The sequence below is a fragment of the Pyrus communis genome, chromosome 11 (assembly GCF_963583255.1).
Source record: "Pyrus communis chromosome 11, drPyrComm1.1, whole genome shotgun sequence".
NCBI classification, from domain to species: Eukaryota; Viridiplantae; Streptophyta; class Magnoliopsida; order Rosales; family Rosaceae; genus Pyrus; species Pyrus communis.
Window position 1 is genome coordinate 14,489,058 of NC_084813.1, and position 27,741 is coordinate 14,516,798.

A 27,741-nucleotide genomic window follows, 5' to 3' on the forward strand; every position below is an offset into this window, starting at 1 on the left:
TTTAATTTCGTATAAACCTCAATCCCCCTTTACTTTATTGTCCAATTTAGTTAGAAAGTGTCTTAGTTTATGTTTCTAAGTGTTTTGATTCAATTTATTTCCCAATTTCGTCCAAATTCACCAAAGTGCTCAAAACTGCCCAGAAAGTGATTTTGAGGCAGTTTTGAGTGTTTTGGGTGATGTTTGAGTCTTTTGGTTTGTTTTAATGTTTTAAGTGTTTAGTTTTACATTCTTTGAGTTAGTTTAGTGTTTTATATTGTGTTTTTACGTTCTTGAGTCAAGTTATTACTTAATTTCATCCAAATTTGTGTTTGTGCTCAAATCTGCCCAGAAAGTGGTTTTTAGGCAGATTTGAGTGTGTTTGTGTTGTTTTGAGTCTTTTGGTTTGTCTTAGTGTTTTAAAGTTTAGTTTTGCATTCTTTGAGTCTAGTATAGTGTTTCATATTGTTATTTTACGTTTTTGAGTCAAATCCAAGTGGTTAACAATCCCTCCTAATCCCCGGTCCAGAACGATCCCTACTTATACATATACTACAATTTGACAAAAGAGGGTTTAATTTGTGTGCGTATAAATCTCGCATCAGTATTATCTATTGGAACCATATCTTTAAAGATGCAAACTTTGCCACTGATACCTTTGCTCGTCAGGGTCTTCTAATAATTGGTTGTCATTTATGGGAGCATCATGTTCCTCCTTTTGCTTTAGATGCTCTTTGTTTTGATTCTGGTAGGAACGATTGTATCAGAGGGATTTCTATGTACGGTTCTTTTGGCTAAAAAAAAAAAAAAAAAAGCATTATGTCATTTGGCTAGATAAAATAGAAAAAAGTTAGCTATTATTATTGAAGATCTTATGATGATTCTTACTATTCTGTTTGAAATATTTTAATATTTTGAAGTAATTTGTCGTACTAATTAGTATTTGGAATAGATTTAAATTAAGATAAAATATTTTACAGCAAAGTACAATGGTGAAGCTAGAAATTTTTTACCGGGTGGGCTAGCTTTAAGATTTAAATCTTTATAAACAAAGAAATTTGATTCTGTATTTTTCATAGTATCAGCTAGCTTAAGAAAATTTTCAAAATGTGAGCCAAGAATTTTCGTTATTAAATAAATACGTGTTTAAATTCAAACAAATTCAAACATATACATTTACAAGAAGCGACAAGAAAAAGGATGTAAGAAGAAGAGATGATTTATAAACTGTATTATATAATTTTATATAATTAAACTGTGAGAATTCGGATTAATGACTAAATATATGGTGAGCTACATTCGAAAATCAATAAAATTTACATGTAAAATTCTATTTTTCACCAGCTACCTGTGTGACAGCCTGTTCCGGATTTTCGAACCGTAGGGGTGAAATGACGATTTTGCCCCTATTATGGTTGTTTCGTTGTGTGGTTGTTTTTGGGTGTTACTTGGTTGGTTTTGGACCACACACACACCACACTCACTCACCCTCTCTCCCTGCCTTGTCCCGAGCCCTCTCTCTCTCCCATTCCTATTCTCTTTGTACGGACGACAACCAAAACCATCCAAACCTTCACAAATCGAGGAAACAAATTACATATTTGTGCTCGTGAGGTCCTTGGGAGTTCAACCATACCCATTTCAGGTAAGGATACCTTCGTTTTCACGTCGAACTCGGGATACCCTGATTTGGTTACTGTTCATGCACATGTTAATTCTTGTGTTTTTGGGAATTTCAAGCTTGTAGGAAGCTTGGTGAGGTCTTTAGGAGGCTCGGGGTGGTTCGTTTGAAGGTTTTGGACGTTGGGATCGTGAGTTACAATCTTGGCCGGAGTTGGTGGTGTTTTCCCATCGAGATTCCGTGTGTTTTAGTGCTTGAAAGTGGTATGGATTTGTTCCTCTTGTTGTAAGCTTCATTTTGGTACCAATTTTGTGAAATTTGGTTGAAAAATGAAGAAGATACAAGGTTTTAAAGTTTTCCCGATTTTCCGGCGCCGGAGCTTCGCTGGAGAAGATGACGGAATATTTCGTCAGTTTGGACGGAATATTCCTAACGGCGTTAACGGATTCCGTTAGAGTTAACGGAATATTCCTGACGGCGTTAACTGACGCCGTCAGTGTGCCAGGCACGTGCCTGCGCGTGGCCGGCGCGTGGGGGCACGTGCGACTTCAGAAATTTTTTCTAAAAATATGGGGATGTTCCTGAGGGTGAGTAGATCATGTTGGTGTATTCATACACCCCATTTGAGCATTGTATGAGAAGTTATTTCATAAGGTTGGTTATGTGCTTTAAAATTAACGTTTTTATAGTTGTTTCGCATATAGGTGAGACCTATCCCGAGGACGAGCGCGGTCACTCGAGGCAAGGGGGTTACGACCCTTCTACATACCAGTGAGTGGGCTTTTGGTTTTCCGTATATACCTATATACTTATGTTTTTCCCAGAAAATGAATTGAAACGTTTATATGTTTTTATGCCACGCTTATTGCTTGCCATTTATTTACGCATTATTAGTCGCATATGTATATATATGTTTAGTGCTGCGGACGCATAGGTAAGTGCCAAGTGAGTTATGATTTATGTTTATGTTCAGTAGTGATTTGAGATGCATAGAGAGCTCATAACCTGCACCCCCGGTGTTAGTGCTCCCGCCCAGAGTTAGGCACAGTCCTTCACGTGATGTTCACCTCCCGCACCGCACACTCATCTTGGATCCAAGTTAGGTGCACAGTCCTGTCGTACAGACCACTTTAGGTGGTTCCGACTCGTAGGTGACTTGTGATTATTCACCCAGCCTTCACGTGATCGTAGCACTTGAGCGTACTTATATTACACCCAGTCCTGTCGTACAGACCACTTTAGGTGGTTCCGACTCGTGTGCAGGTATAGTTAGTGAGATGGAGATTTGAGCTCTAGATTCGGCCGTACAGGTCATATTAGGTGACTCCGGCTGACAGATTACATGGCATTGATTTGACATTTCCTGAGCACTTGCATTTTATTTCGAGGCTTTTGACATGGCATATTTCTGCGTATGACTTATATATATGTATATTCTACTTTTCTGGGAAGTATACAAGTTTTACGACGAGGGGTTAGAACTTGTTTATGAAATGGTTTTGAAAAGCTTTGTTTTTGCCCACTCACACTTTTTGTTTTGCGCCCCTCCAGGTTCTAGTTGGCTAGCACTTTTGGTGGCTCCCCAGAGGATTTCCCCGGCATATCTGACAGATTATCACCAGTGTAGGACCACCTTTGGGTGTGTTTTTGTAGTGTTGTTCTTCCGGACTGCATTAGGTCTTCGTGCTCTGAACTTTGTTTTTCACACTTACACTTGCACATGTATGCTCTAACTTTGTGTAAAGCTGGTTTTTATTTATTCGTACTTTTATTATTTTGTTAGCTTCCGCACTATGCACATGGTTACGTCACTTCCACGTGACGCCCAGCATGTCCTGATCTCGGTCGGGGTGTGTCAACCTGGGCTAAGGGTAGCCCTTAACGTGACTCTACTAGTGGCAAAGTATATTTCAAAATTGACGTTTGTTTGCCAAGCATTTAAATTAATAGCACATCTAGTACTATTATGCTATTTTTGGTCATTTTACACAATTACGGTTGTTTTATAAAAAGATTTACCAAACGCTGTAATACTTCTTTTTTTTGCCAAAAATACTTTTACAACTATAGTTTACGAAACACATTACTGTTTTATTTCACATCTGCTTATTTTCACATCACAACAGAAACATTTTTTTTTTTTCAAAGCATAACAATACTAAACTAGTCCCTAAGCTCAATAAATTATTGAAAAAATATATAAAAAGTTTAGTCTCATCAACTATGGCAAAGTCACAAATAGATCTGTAGAAAAGTTTTCTTCTTTGAATAGAGTCAAGCTCAACAACATCTTCTTTCTCTTTTGAATATCGCATAGTTGTTTTTCGAGACCTTTTGTTTTGTCACAAATTACAATAATATATTTACATCATGAGAGTAAAGAAATGCATGGTTGCGAACTCTTCTTTCCTAATACTTGGTCTTACTTATCACGTATAGAATCAGAACCATGTGAGAAGACGGACAGTAAAAGTTTAACATAACATGCCGTTTCCTGCAAAGGCTAAGCAAAAGTCGGCCAAATACTTTGGTTAGAAAAAGTTTGGCCGGCTGTCGAACTTTCCAGTGGGCTCTCTGACCATGACTACTTTCCTTCATGATTATTGCCGTTATTTTACTTGTTAGCCCGATTAACACTCTTTCTTTTGGTTGACAGCGGGTATACAACGTGACAGAAAACAAAAATTATATAATAATATCATGAGGTCGAGCGACTTAACTATATTAGCAGTCAGTAATAGACAATAAAGAGAAGCTTTCTCAAAAAGGATGAAATCCAAATTGCAGTATAAACACAATGAGCACAGAGCTCATCAACAAAACTCGTTTTGCGACGAATATATATGCCAAACTTCACAAGACTAACTTCAAAGAATAAGATTACGACAAATAATACTCCAATAACTTATTAAAACATACATTAATTACGTGCAATAGTCCATGGTAAAAATAAAAATACGTTACTAATTTTGTAAAATATTAATTTACGACGGTCCATGTTGTTGACAAAATCTCTTGGTGCACATGAATGGATGGAGATCAAGCTGTCCATTATTTTCCTTTCATGCATGTTGCCAGCATGCGGGTGCCTTTTGGAGATCATATTTTTTTCTTTTAAATTAATTATTATTTCCTTAGAGTTTGTTTAGCTCTTGATATACATATATGAAAAAAAAATCAGAGAATTGATTGTATCAAAATAAATAGATTTATAAATTTTGTGTTCTTCTGGCGGATATATCATTTGCTTAAACTTAAAAAAAATGCCAAAGCTCGAGAAAAAAATAATCCAATCTTTATCTTTGGATTGTGTTCCTTGACGTGGAAGGAAGCTCATATCTAAAATAATGTCTTGATAATATAGAGTTGTGATTGGTGGTGGCCCTAGTATAGAAATAAAATGGTTATGTGGTGAGTAAGAACAATACTGGCAGTGATGTAGTGAATTAACAGTGGCCAAGATTTTTATATATATCATTATCCAGTTATATTGGTAGCTGTTTGAAATTAGATATGAATATTTTAATGCAAATTATGCATCAAGAACCAATTTTCAATTCAATTCACCAAACAAAAATAGTATTTGTTTTTTTATACAACAATGGGGAGACGTATTCTTTTGAGGATGTGAAGAAATATCTCACGTCAAAAGTTTAGCATGTTTTGTCAAGGTTTATAAGAAGTTGAATTATTTCTCATATTCTATTTAGTTTATTTTTTCGGTAAAAACTTAATTATTTTTAAGTATAATGAAACGAGTACACTGTTATATCAAACAAGTATTTAACTATTTATTAGAAGAATAATAATTTTTTCGTAAATACAAAATGATTGATGTGCTCACATGGCCAACAAAAGGGAAGAAAGAAATCTCAAAAATTGATGCGTCCACAACTTCACGTGGATTTAGCGACGTATGCAAAGTACATACAATCTCATTGGCAGAGAGAGAGAGAGAGAGAGAACAAAGTAAAAAATGTGGAAGCTGAAGGTAGGGGCAGAGACAGTGGGAGGAGAAGGTGGCGGGCAACGGCTGAAGAGTGTGAACAACCACTTGGGCCGCCAGGTGTGGGAGTTCCACCCAGAGACTGGAACCCCAGAAGAGCTTCAGCAAATTGAAGATGCCCGCAAGGCTTTCTGGAACCACCGTTACGAAAGGCGGCACAGCTCGGACGTGTTATAATTTCTGATCTCAATAAATCATTCACTCATCCATATTCGGCCTTACAGGAAGGATCTTATATATCTACTACAAAAAGGACAGTTAGATGTTTTATATACATCTTACACACACACACACACAATAAACTAAAAAACAGGCGTGCTTGCTGCCCATGCTGTCAAGGAATATTGCAGCCAGTGCAGTATTCCTTCTGTCCAGGTAACTGCCCTCCCTGCTGTCCATGAGTCAGCAATCACATGTCCACTATAGTTGTAATGATGGCAGGCACTTTAGAGTTTAAACATGAGCTGGATGACTTGGTCTAACAGCCCCCCGCAAGCTGACAGGCTGAGAAACAACTGGAAGCTTGGACACCAAAAGCTTGAAACGCGAGGAGGACAAGCCCTTTGTAAACAGATCAGCGAGTTGATCTTGAGAACAAATAAAATGTATCAGAAGCTGCTTTCGAACCACCTTCTCACGGACATAGTGATAATCGACCTCTAAGTGTTTTGTCCGTGAATGAAATACTGGATTGGAAGCTAAGGCTATGGAAGAGACATTATCGCACCATATGTGGGGAAGAAGAAGATGCAGATGAAGGTCTTTGAATAGTGACCTGAACCAAGATAGCTCAGCAGCCGTGTAGGCTAGTTGCCTATATTCAGCTTCTGTACTTGACCGAGAGACAGTCTTCTGTTTCTTTGAGCTCCAAGACACCAGATTGGACCCCAAATAAATACAAAAACCTCCTGTAGAGTGACGGGTATCAGGATTGCCCGCATAGTCGGCATCAGAAAAAGCATGCAGTTGCATATCTCCAGGTTTATAGACAAGACCATGATCATACGTGGCCTTTAAATATCGCAGGATACGTTTCACTGCCATCCAATGAGTGTCCTTGGGGGAGTGCATAAATTGGCACACCTGGTTAACAGCATATGAGAGATCCGGTCTCGTGATGGTTAAATATTGCAACGCACCAACGACACTACGATATTGCTCAGGATGTTTGTAGGGTTCACCAACATAAGCACTCAATTTTTGGCCTGTAGAAACTGGAGTGGAAATTGGCTTGGCATCTTTAAACTTCGTTCGCTCAAGCAAGTCCAGAGCATACTTGGATTGAGTCAAATGCAGGTTGTGACCAACGTAAGTGGCTTCAACGCCCAAGAAATAACTAAGGGGACCCAAGTCTTTCATGGAAAACAAGGTGCTAAGCTTCGTGATCAACCATGCCATTTGAGTAGTGTTGTTTCCTGTGAGCAATATGTCATCCACATAAATAAGCAAAATCAAATAAACTCCTTTCTGATTAAAAACAAACAAGGAGTAGTCACACAAGGATTCTTGGAACCCTAACTGAAGGAGAAACTCAGAAAATCGTTGAAACCAGGCCCTAGGCGCCTGTTTTAAACCATATAAACTACGTTGTAGTTTACAAACATAGTTAGGATACTGGTTATCAACAAAACCTGGTGGTTGCTTCATGTACACATCCTCATTCAAATACCCATGCAAAAATGCATTCTGAACGTCCAATTGTCGAACGTGCCACCTCCGTGAAACTGCCAGACTCAACACAAGTCTAATGGTACTATGCTTGACAACTGGACTAAAGGTCTCCGTATAGTCGATCCCGGATTGCTGCTAATTGTTTTTTTTATCTAATGTTTTTTTTCCTTTTACTGCAGGGCTACAACGGAAGTCAAGCATGGGATACTTCTTTTGCCATTCAAGCGATCATATCAACTAACCTTGTTGAAGAGTATGGACCAACTTTAAGAAAAGCGCATCAGTATATCAAAGATTCCCAGGTTTTCGTGAGCAGAAAATTTTACTGTATCATTTAACAATGATGCTCATTATCCTTGCTTGACAAGTACTTTTGCTTTGAAGGTTTTAGAAGATTGTCCCGGAGATCTGAACTTTTGGTATCATCACATTTTAAAAGGTGCTTGGCCATTCTCAACAGCCGATCATGGATGGCCTATCTCTGACTGCACAGCAGAAGGGCTGAAGGTAGCTTGAACACTCAGCATTTCACATACAGACATTCCTTTTATTACAAATTTAATATTTACTTCTTTGTGCAGGCTGCCTTATTACTATCGAAACTTCCAGCAGAAACAGTTGGGGACTCATTAGATATAAAGCACTTTTATGATGCTGTAAATGTTACCCTCTCCTTACAGGTAAATCACTGGATATACGGCAGTTGAATCTTACCAGACATAATATGTCAACCTGTATTCTCTTTATAATTTATATTTCAAAAGAACCCTCCTTGTCAATAGGTCACAATTCTTATCAGCAGCTCAAGTCTTAATTTGTTGACAGAATATTTACATATTCCTGCATTTTGGTTTTATGAGTATTTAACTATTCCCCTAAGCTTTGGATTCTTGAAGTACTGCAGAATGACAATGGTGATTTTGCGACTTATGAACTAACTAGATCATACCAGTGGTTGGAGGTAAGTATCATTTATATGCTGCCTAGACTGCTCATGTTTTTTTACCATCGTCTAATATGAATCCATAATGCATATGCTCAACTCTATCCTATTTTCAGCTAATCAACCCTGCCGAAACTTTTGGTGACATTGTTCTTGATTATCCGTAAGATTTCTGTATACTTTATTTTGAATTTATCCTATATCATGGAAAATGCCTGAAGTCATCTTGACTGGAACAGGGATGCAGATATGTTGAATGCACCTCAGTGGCAATTCAAACACTTAAATTGTTCAAAAAATTATGTCCTGGGCATAGGAGTGAAGAAATAGAAAACTGTATTGCTCGTGCTGCAAAGTTCATTGAAACGATACAAGCAACGGATGGATCTTGGTTTGTTTCCGAATTCAATTAAAAATACGTTTATACATATATACGGCATTTCATTCGTGTTTGGATGTATGATGGCTGAATGGTTTTGGTTGTATTGACTTCGATGTGTAGTCCAAGTGATCCATGAAGTCAATGCAATCCCGCTAGCAGTGGTCTTTGGCATCCACGACTTGCACAATTGAGAACTCATGCATGCATACACATTTATTGCATGATGCTCTCTTGTCAGACAGTCAGACATGTAAATCACGGTCAAGTTTAAAACACTGCATATTTGAACATCATTCCATCTTGCCAACAATCTTTATCAACAGTCGAACATAACATGTTAGACTGTTTGGTAGGACAGAATCTCTCACCTCTTTCTCCCTCTTTAATGTCTGACAATTTAGAAACATAGTGATCTTGAAAGTAGTCGCACCAATTTACATGGAGATTTATGATAGGTATGGTTTCTGGGGAGTATGCTTCACATATGCTGGGTGGTTTGGAATAAAGGGGTTGGTTGCTGCGGGAAGGACATACGAAAACTGCTCTAGCATTTGTAAAGCATACGACTTTTTGTTATCCAAAGAGCATCCTTCAGGTGGATGGGGAGAAAGCTATCTATCATGTCAAACCAAGGTTTAATGATTCCTCAAATTTGAAATATACTTTCTTTGTCTTTCATACCCATGGAGCTTGCTTCATTCCTTCAGTCAATTGCTGGTTTTCACTCGCGTACTCATTTAGCAAAATGCATAATCCACGTTGCACTTGCATCACTCTAATGCCGACTGTTTATATGTCAGGTGTACACAAATCGCAAGGACAATAGGCCACATATAGTTCATACTGCATGGGCTATGTTGGCCCTCATTGGTGCCGGGCAGGTACATTTGGATATCAAATTCATCTCTCCTCCTTCCCATGCGATTTATCAAATTTATCCTTCGAGTTCTTCGTCCACTTATCGAACTGGCTGCTGGCTGCTGGCTGCTGCATAATGAATCAATGCTTCTGGCAGCAGCTGCATAATGAATCAATGATTTGCAGCTAAACCTAGTTTTTGGAACCTTTTACGAATAACTGTATGAACTTCCACATGTTGCTGACTTTAATACCTGTATTTTCTTCTCAGGTTCGCTCTTTGAAAGGCTAAGAGAGACCCAACTCCATTGCATCGGGCAGCTAGGGTACTAATCAATTCTCAAATGGAAAATGGAGATTTCCCTCAAAAGGTAATCTAGCAACTTTTTCCTCAATTTTTCACATAAAGTTCTTTGTTCCTTCTTGACCATGCAATCTACAATTACCAGTTAACATGGTTTTTCTGTCGCTATAGAAAACCATTATGTTTGGTTTGATTATAGACATGTTAACTGCAATTTTCAACACATCTAGCCAATGTAGAAGAAAACTGTACAGAGAGAAATGCAGGTGTAAAGACCTTTAAAAAAGAAAAAGATATATTGTGAATCCTTGATAGCCCCCTGTGAATTCGAAACTGTTGAATAAGTGGCCAAGTGGCCATTCTTTAGAATTAACAATCCAAAGGTGGAAACACCTTTCCTTATTTTGGGGAGGAAAATGGGAAAAGATGTTTTGTTGTCTCTTAAACACCCGTGAGTGTTGGCTAAAAGAAAAGGAAATATTGGTTCAAAGCAAGGGAGTTCATTCATTTCGGTTTTTGTAGGAAACAAGTGATAGAAAAAAAAGCTCCTTTTGCAAAGAGAAAAGATAGAGTTTTGCAGAGAGTTTTGCAGAGAGCAAGGGAGTCTTGCAGTCAGCCCAAAAAGAAGAACAAGTTGCTGCTTCAATTGGTTAGTAATCATCCACCAAAGTAGGTGTTGTTGTAATAGCCGAGAGCTATATGTATAGAGAAGAAATTATTCATTATATTTCTTTCTCTATTTGTTTCTTTGGTGTGTGAGAGCTATTGGGTGTATTGGGCTTTTGGGTTGAGAGATTGTCAACACTTTGTAAACTCCCATTTGGTTGATAGTGGATTATTGGGTGAGCTCCTACTGCTCCGAGGACGTACTCCAGTTACACTGACTGTGGAGGAACCTCGTTAAAATCTTGGTGTCTTTTATATTTTGTTCTTGCATTTTATTTGATATATTTCCTGTGGGTTAGCTTGAGTTGGTTCCAAAATAGATTTGGTGCTATCCTAGCACAACAATTGGTATCAGAGCACTGGTTGCTCTTGGGTACTGTCTAGTTGCCAAAGATGTCAGATGGGCAAGATGAGAATCCTTTTGGAAGCAGCTCCGGGTTTGCAAGAACTACGGTGCAAAATGCAAAGTTCGAAGTGGAAAAGTTTGATGGCACAAACAACTTCGGGATGTGGCAATGTGAGGTTAAAGATGTGTTGGCTCAACAAGATCTTCTTGCCGCCTTGGGAGAGAAGCCTGAAGCTATGTCGAAACTGGAATGGGAGAAATTAAATTTGTGGGCTTGCTCTTCAATTCGGTTGTGCCTTGCAAAAACTCAGAAGTATTTTGTGATGCGGGAGACTTTGGCAAGTGTGTTGTGGCAAAAATTGGAAGACAAGTATATGACGAAGAGTGCAGAGAACCGGCTACACTTGAAGAAAAAGCTCTACCGCTTCCAATACAAAGAAGGTACAAAAATGATTAGACACCTTGATGCTTTTAATAAGTTGATTGCCGACTTGTTAAATTTAGATGAGGATATTAAGGATGAAGATAAGGCCTTAATATTGTTGAATTCCTTGCCGGACTCTTATGAGCATTTTGTTACCACTATTATGCATGGTAAAGAAACTGTGAAATTTGAAGATGTGTCAAATGCCTTGATGAATTATGAAATGAGGCATAGAGATAAAAATCATGATAGTACCTCTGAAGCTTTATTTGTTAGAGGTAGATCATCGGAGAGGAGATCCTCTTCTAGCAGGAAAAAATCACAGTCTCGACCTAGAGGAAACTCTAAAGGTAGAAAACCTTTGGAAAGGGATGAATGTGCTTTTTGTCGTAATAAGGGCCATTGGAAGAAAGATTGTCCTAGATTGAAGACCAAAGGCAAAGAAAGTTCTGAAGCTAATGTTGCTGAGGTTGAAACAGATTTTTCTGATTTTGCTTTAACCACTTCCTCATCATTTGATTGTGCTACTAAGTGGGTGTTGGATACGGGTTGTACTCATCATATGACTCCTCACAAGGATTGGTTTTCAAGCTTGAAAGAGTTTGATGGTGGTGTTGTGTTCATGGGAGATGACAATCCTTGCACAACAAAAGGGATTGGTACAGTTCGTTTGAAGTTGCATGATGGCATGGTTAAAGAGTTGACAGGTGTTCGGTATGTACCGAATTTGAAGAAAAATCTTATTTCTTTGGGAACTTTGGAAGCCAAGGGCTTCAGGTTTCATTCAGATGGGCAGACATTGAAGGTGACTTATGGTGCACTTGTTGTGATGAAAGCTCCTCGAAGTGGCCATTTGTATTTATTGCAAGGAAACACTGTGACAGGTGAAGCATCTGTAGTCTCAGAAAATATGGGCACATCCGATTCTGATACTACTAGATTGTGGCATATGAGATTAGGCCATGCCGGTGAGAAAGCTCTACAAGGGCTTGTGAAACAAGGTCTTCTAAAAGGTGCCACGACTTGTAAGCTTGATTTCTGTGAGCATTGTGTCTTGGGAAAGCAAACTAGAGTGAAGTTTGGTACTGCTGTACATCAGACGAAGGGCATTCTTGATTATGTGCATTCGGATGTTTGGGGTCCTACAAAGACTCCCTCTTTGAGTGGTAGACATTGGTTCGTGACCTTTGTTGATGATTATTCAAGAAGGTCTTGGGTCTACACTATGAAGCACAAGAGTGAGGTGTTGAGTATTTTCTTGGGTTGGAAGAAAATGGTTGAGAACCAGACTGGGAGAAAGATTAAGATTTTGAGATCGGATAATGGTGGTGAATACACATCCGACCCTTTCTTTAAAGTTTGCAAAGAAGAAGGGATTGTAAGACATTTCAGTGTCAAGGGAACTCCACAACAAAATGGAGTTGCAGAAAGATTGAATCGAACCTTGCTTGAGAAGGTTAGATGCATGTTGTCTCAGTCGGGTTTGAGCAAGTCGTTTTGGGCAGAGGCAGTTACTTATGCATGTCACATCATCAACCGATTACCCTCAGCTGCTATTCAGGGTCAGACGCCAATGGAGGTATGGACTGGAAAACCTTCTAATGATTATAATTATATTCGTATTTTTGGTTCACCTGCTTATTTTCATGTAACTGAAAATAAACTTGATCCTAGAGCCAAAAAGGCTATCTTTCTTGGTTTTAGTAGTGGTGTCAAAGGTTACAGGTTATGGTGCCCGGAGATGAAGAAACTCGTAATCAGCAGAGATGTGACATTTGATGAAGAAAATATGTTCAGAGACTCTGAAAAGAATGTGAAAAATATCCAACAGGTGGAGCTTGAGAAAGTTGCCTCTAGTACTTCAAATCCTATTTCCGCTGATGTCGAAGCCACTACAAGTGAAGAAGTGGGAGACCATGAGGATGTTGAAGAAGTTGAACTTGAAGATTCTATTCAAGTTGAAGAGCAAGTTTCACCTCAAGAGTCTATTGCCAAGAACAGAGGAAAAAGACAAATTACCAAGCCAGCTCGGTATAGTGACTATGTTGCTTTTGCTCTTCCTATTATCACTGATGAGATTCCATCCAATTTTGAGGAAGCCATTGAGAGTGAGGAAAAGGAGAAGTGGTGCAATGCCATGGGTGATGAGATGAATTCTCTCTTGAAGAACAAAACTTGGGAGTTAGCTAAATTGCCTAAGGGTAAGAAAGCTATTGGTTGCAAATGGGTGTATGCCAAGAAGGAAGATGCTGATGAGAAAAGCAATGTAAGATTCAAAGCAAGATTAGTTGCTAAAGGGTATGCACAAAAGGAGGGCATTGACTACAACGAAATATTTTCTCCAGTTGTGAAGCACTCCTCAATTCGTATTATGTTAGCTCTTGTTGCACAATATGATCTTGAGCTTGTGCAACTCGATGTGAAAACGGCTTTCCTACATGGTGATTTGAATGAAGAGATCTATATGTGTCAACCGGATGGATATATGGTGAAAGGGAAAGAAAATTTGTTTTGCAAGTTGAAGAAATCACTTTATGGCTTGAAGCAATCTCCAAGACAATGGTATTTGAGGTTTGATAAATTTATGAGAGGCCAAAATTATTCTAGAAGTCAATATGATCATTGTGTGTACTTCAAGAAGTTGCAAGATGGGTCTTTCATTTATTTGTTGATATATGTTGATGATATGTTGATTGCCTCAAAGAATGTTGAAGAGATTGAGAAATTGAAGAATCAAATGAAGAATGAGTTCGAGATGAAGGATCTTGGTGAAGCAAAGAAGATCCTTGGCATGGAGATCACTAGAGACAGAGAGAAGGGTTTGGTTTGTTTGAATCAAAGACAATACCTTGAGAAGTTGATTCGGAAGTTTGGAGTTCATGATTCAACTAAACCGGTTAGTACCCATTTGGCTCCTCATTTTAAATTGAGTTCTCTACAATGTCCTAAAACTGATCAAGAGAAGCTACAAATGAAAAATATACCATATGCAAATTTGGTTGGTAGTTTGATGTATGCAATGGTATGCTCTAGACCGGATATTGCTCATGCAGTTGGCATGGTGAGTCGATATATGCATAATTCTGGTAAAGAGCATTGGAATGCAGCTAAGTGGATATTGAGGTATCTCCATGGTACTCGAGATGTTGGTTTATGCTTTGAGAGGGATGACTCTGGTATTGGTCATTTTGCTGTTGGTTATGTTGATTCAGATTATGCAGGTGATCTGGATGGAAGAAAGTCTACTACAGGCTATGTGTTTACTATGGCTAAAGGGCCAGTTTGTTGGAGGTCCATTTTGCAGTCGTCTGTTGCTTTGTCTACTACAGAGGCTGAATATATGGCAGTTGCTGAAGCTATAAAGGAGGCCATTTGGATACATGGGCTGATTAGAGATTTGGGGGTTGATCAGAAGCAGGTGGAGGTGCATTGTGATAGTCAGAGTGCCATTTATTTGGCTAAGTATCAGGTTCATCATGCGAGGACCAAGCACATAGATGTGCGTTATCACTTTGTTCGTGAAGTTGTTGGTGAAGGAGAAATCATTCTCCAGAAGATTCCAACTAAAGACAACCCCGCTGATATGTTGACTAAGGTTGTTGGTGTAGCCAAGTTTGTTCATTGCTTGAACTTGGCTCACATTTTGCCTATATAAAGAAGGCGTTGAGCAGTAGGAGTTTTGGAGAATTGGCTCGGCATGAGTTGTTCTCTTGCTAGTGATTGGGAGTGATGTTGTGTGTTAATTGTGTTGTTTGGCTTATCATGACGTTTTTCGGAACTTGGCCAAGGTGGAGATTGTTGAATAAGTGGCCAAGTGGCCATTCTTTAGAATTAACAATCCAAAGGTGGAAACACCTTTCCTTATTTTGGGGAGGAAAATGGGAAAAGATGTTTTGTTGTCTCTTAAACACCCGTGAGTGTTGGCTAAAAGAAAAGGAAATATTGGTTCAAAGCAAGGGAGTTCATTCATTTCGGTTTTTGTAGGAAACAAGTGATAGAAAAAAAAGCTCCTTTTGCAAAGAGAAAAGATAGAGTTTTGCAGAGAGTTTTGCAGAGAGCAAGGGAGTCTTGCAGTCAGCCCAAAAAGAAGAACAAGTTGCTGCTTCAATTGGTTAGTAATCATCCACCAAAGTAGGTGTTGTTGTAATAGCCGAGAGCTATATGTATAGAGAAGAAATTATTCATTATATTTCTTTCTCTATTTGTTTCTTTGGTGTGTGAGAGCTATTGGGTGTATTGGGCTTTTGGGTTGAGAGATTGTCAACACTTTGTAAACTCCCATTTGGTTGATAGTGGATTATTGGGTGAGCTCCTACTGCTCCGAGGACGTACTCCAGTTACACTGACTGTGGAGGAACCTCGTTAAAATCTTGGTGTCTTTTATATTTTGTTCTTGCATTTTATTTGATATATTTCCTGTGGGTTAGCTTGAGTTGGTTCCAAAATAGATTTGGTGCTATCCTAGCACAACAGAAACTGCATAACTAATATTCAACCTATTTGTAACTAGCACTGCCAGTAATGTTTTCATTCCCCATACAGGAGATCACTGATGTCTTCAACAAGAACTGTATGATCAGCTATTCAGCCTACCGAAACATTTTTCCCTGTTTCGGCCGTTGGAGAATATCGTTGCCAGGTGTTGGACGCCCTCTGAATGATGTCTGTTTATTGTTCAACGCTTAGTCCTCCGGATAATGAACTGATGTTTATAAACCTGTATGAGAGCTCCTTCAACTCAGCTCAAAACCAAGTAATTCTATTGCTAACATACTTCATAATCTTTATGTTTATTAATTCAAAATTGTCTTTGATCTATTCAGAGATAAAAGAACACTTGAATTTCGTTATCCATCAGTTGTAATCCTGGCAAGTTCGATCATGATTTTCTGTAATGAGAAAGTGTAATAATTCTTCAGAGTTGAATTTCTGTGCAACCTACTTCGTTGTTGTCTGCCACACTTTTGGTGGAAAGAAGAATTGAGTTTGTCAGTCACCATTCCCGGTCTAAAAAAGGTTGAGATCAATGAACACGAAACAGAATAAATAGTAACAGAAGGAGAAAATTTAGCTCAGTAGATACATCGATGAAAACGGATCCATGCATGAAGCAACACCGTTGAAGATAGAAATGACCAAAAGACATCGAAAGTAGTAAAAGTACATTTCAGCCGGCGATTCAATTAGGCTTTGGAAGGCAACGGAACCCTCTGGTGGTATTCTGCAAGTGCCCAGAGCGGCTACATATTTCGATAATTTGGATAATGTAGGATGCCGTTCGCGCAGAAGACTCCAGTGATTTCATGCAGTATAATTTAGTGATTGATTACAAATTTATTTATATTCCAACATGGAATGTGTAATATGCATTTGATCTTTTTCCTCATGAGTCTTGCAATGCAAGTTAGGTCTGCACGATGAAGAGGTTCGGGATCTCTTTCTGCCTGTCCAGCATGAATCAGACCCATCATAGCCCACGCATTGTGCACTAAATTTGATCGGTTTCGTTCAAGAGGAACGTATTCCTGTACCACTCACCACCGAGACAGATTCTAAGAATTTCGCTAACTTGACAAGGTTTTAATAAGGCATCTCTCTTGGGCTGGTCATACGCTGATGTGGGCGTTAATCGCAGCTTGATTACTTCAAGCGTCACTTTGTAACCTTTTTCTCCGAGACTTTGTGCTTTGTCCCGCATTGGCGCATTGGGTTTACCATTGTCAGGTGTTTGTGAGTTTATGTTTTCTTACAGGTATCCCTAATTTATATTTGCGTGTGTATTGCCTATACTGTTAAAGAAAATATCTCTATTACTTAGTCAATATTGTAAATTGATATTGTAGTTATTTCCTTTCCTATTCAGTTCCTGATCAAGCCTTGCTTGTAGGCAATAGTTTAGGATCCCATTGACTGAATCAATGTATAAAGCTGTAAACCTAGTTGTTGAAAAGATATCGAATATCACAATCCCATTCTGTGATTTCATGATGGTACCAGAGTGATTGATATCTGGGAAAATAATAAGCAAACACACAAACACCAAAACAACCCTAGCAAAACATAGTCATGGGTGATAACACAGACACGAAGTCAACTTCCTCGAGCATGACTTCATATCTAAAGTGGGAGAATCCTAATCATCCACTTTATCTCCACCATTCAAATCAACCTGGTGCAGTACTTGTGCCGCAACCATTGGTAGAAGATAATTACAGTACATGGATTCAATCCATGACCATGGCCTTAACGGTCAAGAACAAATTAGGGCTTGTTGATGGGACTGTCAAGAAGCCGAGTGAAGATGAACATGCAGAATTGTAGCAATGGAATCGTTGCAATAATCTGGTTAAGACGTGGCTCTTAGGATCTATGTCAAAGGAAATCTCAAGTAGCGTCATCAACTGCAAGGATGCAAGGCAGATGTGGCTTGATTTACAAGAACGGTTTTCTCATGCAAATATCGTTTAATTGTTTCACGTAGAAAATTAGATCCATGATTGTGTACAAGGTAACATGACGGTGAGTTCATACTTTACCAAACTAAAAAGCTTGTGGGACGAACGTGACGTGCTGTGCTCTATCCTTGCATGTAGCTGCGATACGAAGAAGGAAATCATCTCTTATGTTGAGACCCAGAAAACAATGAAATTTCTCATGGGTTTAAATGATTCTTTTTCCACTATCCGTAGTAATACCCTTCTTCTTGAGCCTTTACCCACAGTGAACAAAGCTTACTCTCTTGTTCTTCTCCATGAGAAGCAGGCGGAGGTCTCAAGTGGAAAGCATACTCCTCAACCTGAAGCGGCAGTGTTTGCTGTGAAGAATGATGGCCGCGAACTTGAACTCGAGGATGGTGGTCTTCGCTGTGGCAAATGTAAAAAGACGAACCACAGCACCAAAAATTGCCGTGCCCATCTCAAATGCACCTTTTGTGGGTGGAAGGGTCATACCTTCGAATATTGCCGCAAATGCAAAGCGGCTACTGAAACGGAACAAAGCCACTCATCCACTTCCAAGGGCAATCAAGTTGCCGTGCATGACAAGAGAGACGGGATGCCAAATTTCCCATTTTCCCAGGAAGATTGTAAGCAGATCCTTGCCATGTTAAACAAAAACCGTTCCTCATTTGCAAATCACGTGGGTAACTCTTCGAATAATGAAGAACTTTCAGGTAAATCATTTTCCTTCCTGCATAATGCCATTAAAAATGTTTGGATCTTGGATAGTGGTGCAACGGATCACGTTGTTTGCAGCCCTCATTATCTCATGTCGTCGAGGCCAGTTACAAATCACACTGTTGAACTACCCAATGGTTCTCTTGCCACGGTCACTCACATTGGCCAAGTGGTCTTCTCTCCCAACCTTGTGCTTGATAATGTTTTGTGTGTCCCATTCTTTACCTTAAATCTGATATCCATTAGCAAACTCGCCTATGATTCCCTTTATATTACCATCTTCCTAAAACAGTTTTGTGTCATACAGGACCTACACTCGGGGAAGATGATTGGGACGGGTATTGAACGCGGGGGGGGGGGGGGGGGGGGGGGGGGGGGGCTCTACTATCTCGATCTAACAAAGAAAGGAACATGCAACACCATTAGCACAACCAACCATCATCTTTGGCACCAACGCCTTGGACATCCATCCAAAACTGTTTCCATGTCATTTCCTTTTTTCAAACAAAATTTTTGTGATTCAAATAAGTGTGTCATTTGCCCTTTAGCCAAGCAAACAAGAGCACCTTTTTCACTGAGTTCCATATCCACTAAATCATGTTTTGAATTGATACATGTTGATATATAGGGGGGATACCATGTTCCTTCTCTTTCTGGTGCAAAATACTTCCTCACTATTGTTGATGATTACACTAGGAGCACCTGGATTTACTTAATGAAATATAAATCTGACACACAACAGCTCCTTGTGCAATTTGTTCATTTGGTCGAAACCCAATTTAATACTAAAGTCAAAATCATTCGCAGTGATAATGGTCCCGAGTTTAAGCTTGATAGTTTTTATGCCACAAAAGGCATTGTTCATCAAACCAGCTGCGTTCACACACCACAACAAAATGGTGTTGCTGAACGTAGGCATCGACATTTATTAAATGTTGCCCGAGCTTTATTCTTTCAAGCCAACATGCTAAAACGATTTTGGGGGGATGCCATACACACTTCAGCTTATCTCATCAATCGTACATCCACACCTCTTCTCCAAGGGAAGACACCTTATGAAATGTTGTTTCAAAAAGCACCTAGCTACTCGCACTTATGAGTTTTTGGTTGTTTGTGTTTTGCTTCCACTCACGCATATAAACCTTCCAAATTTGATCCTCGTGCCCGTCGTTGTGTTTTTCTTGGGTATCCATATGGCCAAAAGGGTTATCGACTTTTCGACCTACATCTTAACAAAGTTTTTGTCTCACGGGATGTGCACTTTTTCGAAGATCACTTCCCTTATCACTCTGACACTTCCGCTGCTCACCCATAGTCTACCACCCCAACACCTTCCCTATCCCAACTTGATGTGGATTCTTCCCTTGTCCCGCGACCACTCTTACCTCCTATCTCTACTGAACTTCTGACCTTCGTTCCTACTTCCCCACCATCCGAGTCTTCACCCTTCAACACCCCACCTTCTTCTTCTCCACCTTCCACACCACCACCTACACTATCTCCAGACACCGCAATCCTAACCCTACCCTCTCTTTCCCCAACCCACAATGTTCCACCAACTCCACCCCGACGTAGCACTCGCCCTACAAAACCTTCTACCTTTTTGCAGGACTTTCATGTCGAGGTTGCTCTCCCGTCCAGGCCTGCTCCCATATCTTCTACGAACGTGGCCCTCTCCTCGTCAGGTACTTCTTATCCTCTCTCTACTTATTTGTCTTACGATCGACTCTCTTCTCACCATAAAACCTATACCACTAACCTTACCCTCCTTAGAGAACCTACCAGTTTTTTACAAGCTATTCGTGATCCACACTGGCATGATGCCATGCAATATGAACTTGCTGCTCTTCAAGCCAAGCATACCTGCACACTCGTGACTTTGCCGCTGCACAAACGTCCCATTAGTTGTAAATGGGTTTACAAGATCAAACTCAAACCTGATGGCACCATTGACCGGTACAAAGCCCGCCTCATTGCCAAAGGTTACAGTCAAATTGAGGGTGTTGATTCCCGAGAAACCTTTGCTCCTGTCGCCAAGTTAACCACAGTTCGCGTACTCCTCAGTGTCGCCGCTGTGCAAGGTTGGCATCTTCATCAGCTGGATGTGAACAATGCTTTCTTAAATGGTGATCTCGACGAGGACGTCTACATGACCTTGCCTCCTGGTTTCGGATGAAAAGGGGAGACTCGAGTCTGCAAGTTGAATAAATCCCTCTACGATTTAAAGCAAACTTCGAGGCAATGGTTCATTAAGTTGTCCAATGTTCTCAAGGCTGTTGAATTTCATCAATCATGGTCCGACTATTCACTATTCGTCTGAAGTCGTCATGGTAACTTCATTGCTTTACTAGTCTATGTTGATGATGTGATATTAGCAGGAAATAATCTGCATGAAATTGAAGAAACCAAGCAGTTCCTCTCTCAACGTTTCAAACTGAAAGACTTGGGGCAACTCAAATATTTCTTGGGAATAGAAGTTGCACGATCAAAGCATGGCATTACTCTATGTCAACAAAAATATGCCCTAGAAATATTGGATGATGCTGGGTTTCTAGGCGTTAAGCCCTCTCGATTCCCTGTGGATCAAAATTTGTCGCTCACACAAATGGAAGGAAAAGAGCTGAATGATCCTTCATCGTATAGACGACTTGTGGGCAGGTTAATATACTTGACCATAACAAGGCCTGACTTGGCTTATGCTGCTCACATGCTAAGTCAGTTCATGGAGAAACCTCTGCAACCACATCTTGATGCTGCACACAAGGTCCTCAAGTACATTAAACAAGCACCTGGACAAGGAATTTTTCTTTCTTCCACAGGCTCATTGCAATTACAAGCATTTTGTGATGTTGATTGGGCTAGATGTAGAGATACTAGAAGGTCGATAATGGGGTACTGCATTTTGCTTGGTCACGCACCTATTTCCTGGAAAACTAAGAAGCAAACAACAATATCTCGCTCAAGTGCAGAGGTTGAGTACCGTTCCATGGCCACCACATGTTATGAAATCATATGGCTGAGGAATATTTTGAAGGACCTAAGAGTGAACCATCCTCAGCCATGCAAGTTATTTTGTGACAACCAAGCAGCATTACACATCGCTTCAAATCCTGTTTTCCATGAACGAACGAAGCACATAGAAATCGATTGTCATCTAGTACGAGAAAAGATTCAAGAAGGAATGATACACATGACTTACATACGGACAACTGATCAACCAGCTGATATATTCACTAAGCCGTTGAGTTCAACACAGTTTGAAGTTTTACTTAGCAAGTTGGGTGTCATTAACATACACTCCAACTTGAGGGGGAGTGTTAAAGAAAATATCTCTATTACTTAGTCAATATTGTAAATTGATATTGTAGTTATTTCCTTTCCTATTTAGTTCCTGATCAAGCCTTGCTTGTAGGCAATAGTTTAGGATCCCATTGACTGAATCATTGTATAAAGCTGTAAACCTAGTTGCTGAAAAGATATCGAATATCACAATCCCATTCGGTGATTTCATGATATACTGATCGAAGACTTCAACAATCATCCGTAAAAACATGATGACCCTACTTCTTAAGCTTTACACATTCAAGAGAGAGTGTAGTAGCAACAATTTTTCTCTCTTGTGCATCACCCACATGCGAATGGGTTACACATCAGCTTGTGAAAAACGCACTACAAGAGCATTATCAATGAACTATTCAATCAATACAAAGACACTAGAAGTGCACTAGGAAAACCTGAACAAAGGACTTGGTGTCATTTAAAAATTCTCTCAAATGTATTGCATCTAATCATTTTAAGCCCCTTCATGTTCTTTTTGTAGTACATGCTTAACAACTGTGACCTAAATTCCTTGGAACGCAACTTGAGCAACATCTCTCACAATATATTCGCCCTGTAATACTGTAACTGTAGTCATCCACTAAGAAAATAAAGAATTAAAATATATCCGACACAAGTAAATTTTTTATTTTTTATTTTTATATTTTCAGTTTGAACAAGAAGTATAATTTCATTGATTCCAAATAGCTAAATTTTACTTCCTCATCTGATTGATACACTTTTTGTACAATACATAATTTTAACAATTGGCTTTTATGCTTAATATTTTATGCTGCATGCAAGAGCTGCACAATACAGAAAAAACCTAATTAGACTATGGAAGGCAATGGTATTAGATTCTGCAATTTAGGTGGTTTGTGATGGTTTTACCGCAAAATATTCAACAAGAAAGTTGAAGAGAACAATGGAGAGGGAGAAAGGTAGAAGATGATGGTGCTGTTACACCAATTCCTTAATTCTCGGTGAAGCATTACAAGCATGTAAGGTGGAAGAGGCCATAGAATGGACCTCCAGTACCAGACGACCAGAATTGATCATGTGCAATGCGCATGGATCACTTAAGTGACTCATCCAATATGACAGACTGTGAGCTTCTTATAATCTTGACCATCCATTTACAAACACTCAAACTAAAATACAAAATTAAGCTTTTCAAATGAATCAAAACATTCTTTTCTTCATGAACATGGCTGCTAAGCTTAGGCGTCAACACTCCCTCCTACGCTTGCAGCTGATTTTATCCGACCATTTGTTCCTCAATTTTGCAGCATACCAACTCAATTTCATTTTGTTGGATTGCTTCTTTGATGAAGTGAAGCTTTCTGTTAACGTGCCTTGTCTTATGGTGAAAGACAGGGTTCTTGGCAATGGCAATTGCTGATATATTGTCACACAGCAACATAGTAAGCTTAATTTGTTTCTTCTCCAAAATCCTTCAATACAAATCTCAGCCATTTAGCTTGTGATGTTGCCTCTGCACCACTAACGTATTTTGCCTCTACATTTTAAAGTGCAACAGTATTATGCTTTATTGAAGCCCAAGAAAACAGACCAAAACCGAGGTTGAATGCATATCCAAAGGTACCCCTCATAAGATCTTCATTACCATCCCAATCATTTTCACAATGGCCTATTAGTAAAGTTGATTTCCCTTTGATATACTCAATTCCATGATCCACACTTCCTTAAATGTATCTCAACACTCTTTTGGTTGTTCCCATATGTTTCTTTGTGGGATTCTGCATGAATCTAGACAACAAACTTGCAGCAAACATAATATATGACCTTATGGCAATCAAATACAACATACTTCTAACTAGATTATTGTATTCAGATTCATTTGCTGGTTCAATGCCATCATTTTTGCTCAATCTATCATTCACTGCAAGTGGTGTTCCCACTGATTTACAATCCTTCAAGCCAAACTTCTCAAGCAGTTTCAACGCATATTTCTTTCGATCAATGAAAATGAAATTCTCAGTTTGAACAACTCCCATGCCCAAGAAATGATGCAATAATCCAAAGTTTGTCAGCTTATGGTGGTTTATCTTATCATTTTTAAATTTCTCAAGCATTGATGGACACTTCCAATGTAGACAATGTCATCAGTATAAAGAGACACAATGATGATACCTAAGGCTCCATTTCTTTTGATATAAAGTGTAGCTTCACTAGGACTCTTCTGAAAGCGATCATTGATAAAATGGGCATCTACCTCATCTTACCATGCTTTAAGTGCTTGCTTCAATCCATGAAGAGCCTTGTTCAGCTTATATACTTTGTCCTCCTCATTTTTAATCACAAAAACCTATGGTTAATCCACATACACTTCCTCTTTAAGTTCTTCATTTAAGAATGCAGACTTCATATCAAGTATATAGAGACTCCAACACTTCTGAGCTGCTGAGGCAATCAAGGTCTTGATTGTGTCAAGCCTTGCCACAGGGGCAAAAGTTTCATTGAAATCCACTCTAAGCTTTTGTGAATATCCCTTGGCTACCAATCTTGCTTTGTTCTTCTGTATAGTACCATCAAGGTTGAGTTTTATCTTGTAGACTCATTTCACACCAATAATAGGTTTATCTCATGGTCCATTCACCAAATCTCAAGTGTAGTTCTTCTCAATCATGTCAAGTTCAACTTGCATAACTTTTTTTCCATGAATCATCTTGTGCAGCTTCCTCATAGTTGTCTGGTTCAATAATGCATACATTGCAATGTGCACGTACATCAATGAAGTTCCTCCACTTTGTGTAGTGAAGTCATAACTTTGTGATAACTCCACATTTCTCTGTGAGCTGGCACCATATGCATCTTGAATATCCTTACTTTGTTCAGTAAAAGGAGTTGAAACTTGAGTATCATCAGCTTCAATAGTACCTTCAATATGTTCACTGGTTGTTCCTTCCTCCTTAGGAAGGATTGGAACACTAACATCTCCCTCAGAGTTTTCACTCCAATTCCAACAGCTATCTTCATCAAATACAATTTCTTGAGAGTACGATCTTCTTCAAGCCATTTTTCGGCCAAATCAAAGTAAATTAGCCATCGAGAAAGGTAGCATTATCTTTGCCTCATCAAGAAGTATGATTTTTGTTTTTGAATCACTCGATTATGTTGAGTATTGAACTTATGAACGTTTAAAGTTTACCCAGTTTCCAGTGAGTTTTCTTTCCCGCGAACTAGTCACCTTTCAGGCTATTTTCCGGCCATCTCTGGCAACCATTGGGCTTCCAAATAGGTATAATCTTGTTGTACACTTTCCCATCTTCATTTTAATATATTATGGGTCGAATTTGGTTAAGAATCGATTGAGTTACGAAACTTTGAAAATTGTCAAAAGAGTTTTTAACGGAAATGACTAAAATCATGGATAGTGGACAATATCAGAGACCATTTATATTAATTTTGAATCTCAGAGACCATTTTTATTGATTATGCAAATTTTAGGGACCATTTTGGATATTTAGCCATTCCTTAATTCTCGGTAAAGCATTACGAGCATGTAAGGTGTGAGAGGCCATAGGCTTATAGCCGTTTTACCTCCGCTACCGAACAAACAGAACTGATCATGTGCAATGCACATGGATTACTTAGTGACTCATCCAACATGACAGATTGGACACATCAAGCCTACGAGCTTATTATAATCCATTTACAAACACTTAAACTGAAATACAAGGCTTTTCAAAAGAATCAAAACATTCTTTTATTCATGAACATGGCTGCAAAGCTTAGACATCAACGAACGGAACCCACCTGCGGTATTCGGCAAGTGCCCACATGGGAAAGATATTTCTATAAGCTGCATAATGTAGCATGCAGTTCTTCAAGAATCCTTCAGTGATTTCCTACCATATATAATTAGTGGTTAGAAGTTATACAATGTTTCAAGTAAAAATTTGAGCATGCGTATAAACAACACAACACAACACAACATGATATGCTATTTTGTGTTTCATATTTGTACTCGTCAAGCTTGCAATGCAAGTAATACTAAGGCAATTTTGTATATTTTTTCTTATTTTTTATTTCGGTTGGAACTAATGTGGTAAGCAAGATACCTGCTGAGGAAAATCACCATTTTCCATCTGAGAATTGATTATCAACTTTGCTGCACGATGAAGAGGTGTGGGCTCTCTTTCCGCCTGCCCTGCATGAATCAAACCCATCATAACCCAACCTGTGTGCACTAAATTTGATCGGTTTCCTTCAAGAGGAACGTACTCCTGTATCACCCGCCATAGAGTGAAATACTTTAGTCCAAGACAATGAGATTAATTAAGAAATACTTGCAGCTAGCTTCAATTATAATCCATCTCTCATATTTTACCTTTTTTGGACATGAAAGGTAGCTCTCTCCCCAACCACCATTCTCTTTCTGGATTGCGAGTAGAAAACTAATGGCTTTGCGCATGGCTGCACAATTGTTGAAGGTCTTACCAGCATCTGTTAGCCCCCCAAGAGCAAACCATGCACTATATGTGAAGCAAACTCCCCAACTCCCGTACCTGTGCAAACGTTTCTTCACTAAGTTCTTTTTCTTCTCTAGTTTTTAATCAAAGAAAATTATATAATCAAAATTTGATTTAATCATATGATATACCATGAACCATCTGCCATTTGTACATTTTCAAGGTACTGTGCAGCAGCGGTAATAAATTGATCAATCTCTTCCTTCCTGTGGCCGGGGTATAACTTCTTAAACAAAACTAAAGCCTGGATTGCAGATGAAGTGCACTCAACGTATTCGTGCTCAACCAAAATGTCCGCTAAGAATTCTATGGGATTGAACATCTGAGGGGGAAAAAAAAGGACAATATCCTAGTACGTATATACTAAATAATAATGATTTAAAAAATTTTAGTTTGTTACGCATCTGACTAAAGTTCAACAACATGACTCCAATTCTTTAAAATTCTTACTTCTAACCATTCTGCTGCTCCTGCTGGTTCCCAGACTGTTAAGCCCCCATTCTTACTCTACAATGAGACATATAGTGAGATTTGTAATGACTAGAGAGACCTAATGGACCATGCGCTGAAGAAAAAATGTATTGAAATGTTAAAAGTTTTCAAAACTTATAAAGTAAGGCAGCCATGCATTAGATCCAAATTTGATTGCAGCAACAAAATGCAACTCAAACTCATATCTATGACAGTCAGAAATAATATTTGTCACCTGTAGGGAAATTAGGACATTGACAGCATCGTATAACCGCTCAGGCTCCATTTTTTCACCAACTATCTCTGGTGGCATCATCGATAAAAGTAGGCAACACTGTAGAGAGGGTTACGGTGAGAAAAATTGAGATAACATTTTAGACAACTAAGTTGAATTTGTTACCTTTAAACCCTCTGCAGTGTAATCAGAAACTTGCCATCCATGGTCTTGATCAGAGAAAGTCCACGATCCTTTGGAAATGTGGCGGTACATGCTTTTGAAGTCACCCGACAGATTGTCCTTGACCTATTAACAATTTCAATCCAAAACAGTCACTAGTTAGAACAAAATAATGGATGCACATTTACATTTTACAAATATGAAAGTTGAATTGACTATATAAAAACGAGCCTGAGATTTCTTGACGAAGTCATGTCCTCTAGCAAGTGTGGGTGCAATTTCATCGGTTAGATTGGAAGCAAGCAAAGCTTGAATGGCAAAATCAGTATCCCACTGTTGACTGCCAAAACCCTGCGTGTATCAATAAAATGTATCAATTTATAATGTTTTCCAATGATTTAGAAGAGTAAACTTTTGAAACAGAAAAAAAGGATCAAGAACAATTCATCGTATCCTGTAATGTATTAACAATATGTGTACTAACTTGCATCTTCATCCCATCCTCAGCAACACATAAATAATCTGGTATCCTGGCAAGATGCTTTTTAAAATAATCCCCATTTGGATCTTCCACCCAACAAGCCAGCATGCATAACACCTTTTCCACACATCCAATGGTAATGTATCTGCTGTTTTCATCTTCATAATGAACATGCTTCATTGTTACTTCAAGAGCCCTTTTCC

At 38.9% G+C, this 27,741-nt stretch overlaps 1 protein-coding gene and 2 pseudogenes across 1 annotated transcript; 1 reads left to right on the forward strand and 2 right to left on the reverse strand.

Moving 5' to 3' along the window:
- Positions 1-6,059: 6,059 nt before the first annotated feature.
- Positions 6,060-7,004, reverse strand: LOC137709052 (uncharacterized mitochondrial protein AtMg00810-like). The gene has a single exon (XM_068448195.1). It carries the CDS (start codon positions 7,002-7,004, stop codon positions 6,060-6,062), a length of 945 nt encoding a protein of 314 aa, XP_068304296.1.
- A 281-nt stretch (positions 7,005-7,285) lies between these two features.
- LOC137709053 (cycloartenol synthase-like) lies at positions 7,286-16,063 on the forward strand (annotated as a pseudogene).
- Positions 16,064-25,086: 9,023 nt separating this feature from the next.
- The window catches only part of LOC137707445 (beta-amyrin synthase-like), a 6,889-nt pseudogene continuing 4,234 nt past the window's right edge, over positions 25,087-27,741 (reverse strand).

Bases quoted from the DNA above. Each gene is read 5' to 3' on its own strand.
- LOC137709052 (XM_068448195.1), bottom strand. From the start codon at position 7,004: ATGGCATGGTTGATCACGAAGCTTAGCACCTTGTTTTCCATGAAAGAC.